General features: G+C 36.1%; 1 protein-coding gene across 4 annotated transcripts in view; it reads right to left on the reverse strand.

The window, feature by feature from the left end:
* Positions 1 to 392: 392 nt before the first annotated feature.
* Positions 393 to 6,000, reverse strand: part of LOC102081996 (protein CREG1) — a 12,634-nt gene continuing 7,026 nt past the window's right edge. For 3 of the 4 annotated variants that reach the window (XM_005462678.3, XM_005462677.3, XM_005462676.3), the window contains exon 12: positions 5,682 to 6,000. This exon is cut by the window's right edge and continues 171 nt beyond it. Coding sequence is in view for 3 of the 4 variants with exons in the window: in XM_005462677.3 (XP_005462734.1) it covers positions 5,988 to 6,000 (13 nt within the window). In the remaining variant the exon portion in view is untranslated. Of the gene's footprint in view, positions 1,614 to 1,742; positions 1,832 to 2,848; positions 2,963 to 3,078; positions 3,199 to 4,715 lie in introns of those variants that run through there. The other variant, XM_019365362.2, reaches the window with a different exon arrangement.

Raw genomic sequence — 6,000 nt, forward strand, 5'->3', positions numbered from 1 at the left:
AACCTTGTTTTTGCTCCTATCTGACTTTCATGTTAGCATAATTAACTCGGTGAAGCTCATGTTTCATCCAGTAAGACTTGAAACCAGTGACCAGAGACCACAAACTCATTAAAGTGTCAGAGATTAAGATGCTCTTAGTTTCATTTACTTTCCATTTTGTTTACTTCCATTTATTGTTTAAAAATATTAAGCAATTAAATTGGGTTAGGTGGGTAAAATAATGCAAATAAACATAAAACCACAACCATTCAAATTAAATTAAAAAAACCCTAAGAAATAATGCATAGAAAATGAATGAAGATAAATAAAATAAATACATGAAATACATACAACTGACAATAATTTGGTAAAGTCTAAATGTGTTAAAAAACAAACAAAAAACAAAACAGGCCTTTTTTAATACAAATCTTTATTTTTCTTTCAAAAAATAAAATTTCACAGCAAACACATTTTTATGAAAGTGTGGGCTGATATTCAGCTTGAAGAAGCAGCAGGTCATAATGTTATTCATAAAGTTATGTTTAAGGCAAATAATTAAAGCTCCTCCCCTTTCAGCAATGCCTAAATAAGCTATGCTTGGAAAAAGCCCCGCCCATAAGTAGCCTAGTTATTATTATCCTAAACAAGAAGCAAGAAGCAAGACACATGTCTTGTTTTTCATGTTTTTCAATGAAAGAGGACCTGGGGCTGTTTGATTCACTAATATGTAAAAAAATAAAAAATAAAAAATAAAGACTTTTTTTTAGCATACAAAAAAAACCTACTACATCACCCACAAGTAATAAACAGCCTGCTGCTGGCAAAGACTCAAGGGAAATGTAGTTAGTGTGGTTACTGATGGCTAAAGTCTCCTGCAGTTTCATTAAAAATTAGTTTATGTTTCATAGAGTGCTATTTGTGGTACATTATGTGCAATTCTTTTCAAACTGCACTTTTAAATCTGTTAGTTAAACAGCATCCAGGTCAAAGGTCAAATACAAAAGGAAAATTTGATGTTTAGAAAAAGGTTTGTTCTGTTTTAAAGTGTCTCTAAAGTTTGCCTACAAACATTTAATCCATTAAAATACTTGTTCATATAAAAGTACTTATTGATTTAATCCTCCTCTGGACTGGCAGGTTTAACTTTTCAGCATGACATCTCCCTCTGGTGGTCAAACTCCACCAGCACACTTGGCTTCTTAATAATGTTTAAATCTACAAAACAACAATAGTCTTTTCACACACCTGAGCACACACACATTCACAGATTCGTGTGAAATCTTTTTAAGTGAATCAAAAGAAAGAGGAGATTAAAATGTAACACTGATTTCTGATGACTGAATGTCATTGATTGAGTGTTTCAGCTGTAGGAAAGAAAAGCTCCAAATGTAACAATTTAGGTCTGAGTTAAAGACGACTTCTGTGTTTAGGAAACTTTATCTGATTTTGTTTGTCTGTTTTCAGAAACAGAAGCTTTCAAATCTAAAATTAAGAATAAAGCAGGCATGATGTGAATGATGTGGATTCAGCGGTTGGATAAATTAATTGATTCGTAGCAGATTAATCGGCGTGCAACTCCTGAGGAGGATTTTATATCTCGTACATTCTTATTGCGGGGGTCGCAGGTTCGAATCCTGAACAGAATAAAAATACACAATGAGCAGAAAAATCAACAAGGCGATGGTTTAACTGCATGTCTTCAAATGGAGGTGTGGTCTCAGCCCCAGCAGGAAGTAATCCTGGACAACAGTAGGACTACAAACCATCAGTGGTGCTTCCTGTACGGTGTTGCCTGGAAATACTCATCAGGAGTGACGGTCTTCACCCCGCCGAAGTAATCTAACACCCACACCTGAAACACAAGGAAGGAGGAGTAGCTTGCTGACTTCCTGCCACATGATTGGCTGAGAGCAGCACAGGCGTCCGCTCAAGACTACAAGTGCTACAGTAATGCTAGAGCTAGTATTACAAGGTGTGTGATGCTGGAGTATCTGTAGTATTAGTGGTATTATTATAATTGTTATTAATAGTACTATGGCAGTGTCTTTCTAGTATTATAAATAGCTGAGTTATGTTTTAGTATCAGTAATATTATTATGGTAAAATTTCTAGTATTACAAGTTTCAAGTTTTATTGTCATGTACAGATAAACAGTGTAGCCACATTTACCCATAATGAAATTCTTTGGCTCGTCCTCCTCAGCTTTACATGAGCATATAGAAGTGTGCAGTTAAATTAAGAAGAAAATAACAGAAAATAGCAGTAATAATAATGATAAAGAGAAAAAAAGTATTAAATATTTAGAGAATTTAAGACAAGTTGGTATTTACAGTTTGTGCAAGCGTATTTACAGGTTGACTTACTACTGAGTTACTACTAGTGGCAGGTGGCAGTACTTCTATTATTAGTAGTATTGTGTACTACCTGTATCTGTGTGGTGTTTTAGTGTTAGTAGTATTATCCATTATTATTATACCATCATTATGATATTGTAGTATTATAATATTTACTTATAATATTAATGAGTTGTTTTAAACAAGTAGTATCATGGACTAAAAGTGGATTATTATATTAGTACTCATATTTGTGTCATGTTTTAAAATTACAACAGCATAATAGAAGTATCAGTGTACTGCATGTACCTATGTCACGTTTAACTTGTATTGTTATAGTGGAAATATTCAACAGTATTTATAGTATTATTAGAAATATTAGTACTTATACATCTCTAACATTGAACATGTAGTACTGTGGGATTGTTTCATAGCATTCGTAGCAAGTCAACTTCAGTAATTATCTGAACTTGGACTGACTTGAACTTGCAGTACTACAGTGGTATTATGTTGCAGTATTTGTAGTAGTGTAGTACCTGTGTGATGTTGAACTTGGCGAAGAACCAGTTGTGGTCGCTCGGCCAGTCGATCATCTCAGGGTGACGAGTGAACAGCGCTTTCTTTGCAAACTCCGCCTCTGTCCCATTCACCTGGACCACAGCAGGAGGAGGTGGTCATGTGACGGGTCCGAACTAATCATGCGTGAAAACACAGGTGTGTGTGTGTGTGTGTGTGTGTGTGTGTGTGTGTGTGTGTGTGTGTGTACCTCCTGTACAGATCCAGACAGGATGATGTGAGCGCAGAGCGGACTCTGAGGGTCGAAGCTCTGCTGCCTGCAGTAATCAGTCTGAGCCAGAGACATGGACAGAGACGCAACAGCGCTCACCTGCATCAATACACACAGCACAGGTAACACACACACACACACACACACACACACACACACACACACACACACCTTATAACATCTTATAACATGACGAAAACATATTTTTAATTAATCAGTTGTGTCCAATTATTATTTAATGCTATATTTTTCTTAAAATTAAAATATGTATTATTTATTTATTTGTTTATCTATTTTTAATTTAAGCATTTTCATCCTCCATATACAGACAAATAATATCTAAATGTGAGAATCATTAATTGTTTTATGTGTCTGGGATAAAAATCTGCAATTTGAACCATTATAACCTGTTTGAAGAAGTGAGAAAGAAACTGAGGTCATTAAAATCGGAGGTACTAAAAATAAATATTTAATCCTGAGAAAATGACTTTTCAGCTCAAACTTCATAACCTTCTGCAAGACAATAAAAAGCTGCTGCTCTGTGTTTTATTTTGATGACTTCCTGTAATAAAGCAAACTTTAACAAAGCTGAACTTCATTTAAACCTGTTTTCTGTGTCGTTTCAGCAGATTTCACACACTCTCTTCTTCTTTTGTGGTCTCAGCTTCTGCTTTGACATGTGACTGGCAACTGCTGAGTCACTGCCAGGAAAATATGCTGAGTCATGCTGCACTTACATCACAGTTTATGTAAAATGGGGTTTTATAAGCTCAAATATTCATGTTTTTACATCTCAGCAGAACTTCACATTATTTTGCATAACTTCACATAACTTTTAAAATTAAAGTCTGAATATTAAAATGTTAAAAATAATATTACATTAAATACACAAAATAAACTTAATGATACATTTCTTCGCCATGGGAAAGAAAATCATCATTAACATTATTTTGTGAACTATTCAAAAATAAATCTATATATTTTAGTAAAATAGAAAAGATAAAGAAGATACAAAAACAGGGGCAAAAAATAAACAAATTAAAGAATATTAAATGAGGCTATTATACCTTATTTCATTTTTTTAAATCCATAAACTTGTAAATATTTTTATCTATTTTTTATTTTTCAGTTTTTGTAAATGCATTTTAGACCTTGGCAGTTTTGCTCCTCTATATGTCAGGTGTATTAAAGCAAATATCCATAATATGTTTCCAATTTTGCAGTAACACTTTAAAAACAATGCTAATCACTGTAAACACATTTACATAAGCCTATTGTTAGTAAATATTGTGTTTACCAAGTTCCACACTTTTGTTTTGTATACAGGAAGTTACTGACAGCTGATGGCTTTTTAAAGTAGAAGATCACTAAAGTCAAATGTTATTTAATTGAGATTTTACCGCTCCAGAACCTGTAACCTTGAACTTTAATGGCTTTCACAGTAAAATCAGAGGTTTTCTTAATGGAGTTCTGAACGAGACGCAGTGCCTGTTACAGCAACACAGCGCAGATACAGCGAGTCTGTCGAACTCACTAAATTCTACAGATTGTAAATGAACTTCTGAAAGGGAAGACTCAGTTCCTGTTTTAACACTGATATCCCGGGTCAGGCTCACCTCCAGGTCCTGCACGGAGATTTCCATGCGGGTTAGGTACATGTAAGGCACCCCGGAGCCTGAGCCCCTTGGGCCGTCGCTCACCGAGAAGACGTTGGAGAACGGCTGGCCCACCACCGGTTTGTGGGTAGCGATGGTGGCCATGGAGGCCCAGTCCACCTGGTGCGCAACGAAGCGCGCGACCCGGGCCACCTGCTCATGAGGCGGGATGTGGAACCGGGACGCACCACACAGGGAGAGGGAGGCCAAGGAGAGGCCGAGGAGGAGAACACGCGCAGTCCGCCACAGAGCTCTCATCTTCGGCTCGAGCGTATGGTGGAGAGTCGGTGAAGAAGACCGAGAGAGGCGATATAAACAATACCGAATATCCGGTCTGAAATTTCACAATAAAAGCATTGCTGGGCTACAACCGAAAGTCAGTAACCAAAAGCTGGAGTGTCTAGGTGGCTTTTCAAAAATAATAGAAATATTAGTAATGAATTAGAAACAAATTTAAAAAAATAAAATCTGCCGTAATTAATAAATTCAGTTGCATAGATATTTCAAAATAAAAGCTGTAATAAATACATTCGGACATTTATCTCCAAAAGTTGAATCTGTTCATCTGGACGTAGCGTTTTGTGGGAGAAACGTTTCGTCACTCATCCAAGTGACTTCTTCAGTCTCAGCTGACTGCAGGTTCAGTCAGTTCAGTCAGTTCAGTGGGCTGGTTTCAGTCATTATGCAAATGTACTGTTTATAAGGTTTGGGGAAACCTGCAGTCAGCTGAGACTGAAGAAGTCACTTGGATGAGTGACGAAACGTTTCTCCCACAAAACGCTACGTCCAGATGAACAGATTCAACTTTTGGAGATTTACCTTCCTGGATGATTGAGAATGCATCAAGACATTCGGACATTTATATACAATTTCAAATCCCCCCCCCCCAAAAGAAAGCTGCACCAATAGTAAACCATGTACCCATGCTGAAAATTTTCAAAACAACTTTTATTATTGCGTAAAAAAATGAACACAGAACTTTGACACTTTGGGCACCAGTTTCAAGATAAAAGTTGTACTGGCTGATTAAACATTAAATGGCAGTGTCAAAATAAAATGACCACAGTAGAGTTACAAAAATAAGAGCTCAAACACAGAATGTGTTCTCAAAATTAAAGCCTTCCCAATAATAAAGACTTGAAAAACTTTCAGAATAAAATAGCTGAAATTTTATTACTTTTTAGGAAAAAGCGTTTAAATACCAAAACTGTTACTAACAAACTGTGTGGAGGATCACTTGGCCTCA

The sequence above is a fragment of the Oreochromis niloticus genome, linkage group LG23 (genome assembly GCF_001858045.2).
Source record: "Oreochromis niloticus isolate F11D_XX linkage group LG23, O_niloticus_UMD_NMBU, whole genome shotgun sequence".
NCBI lineage: Eukaryota > Metazoa > Chordata > Actinopteri > Cichliformes > Cichlidae > Oreochromis > Oreochromis niloticus.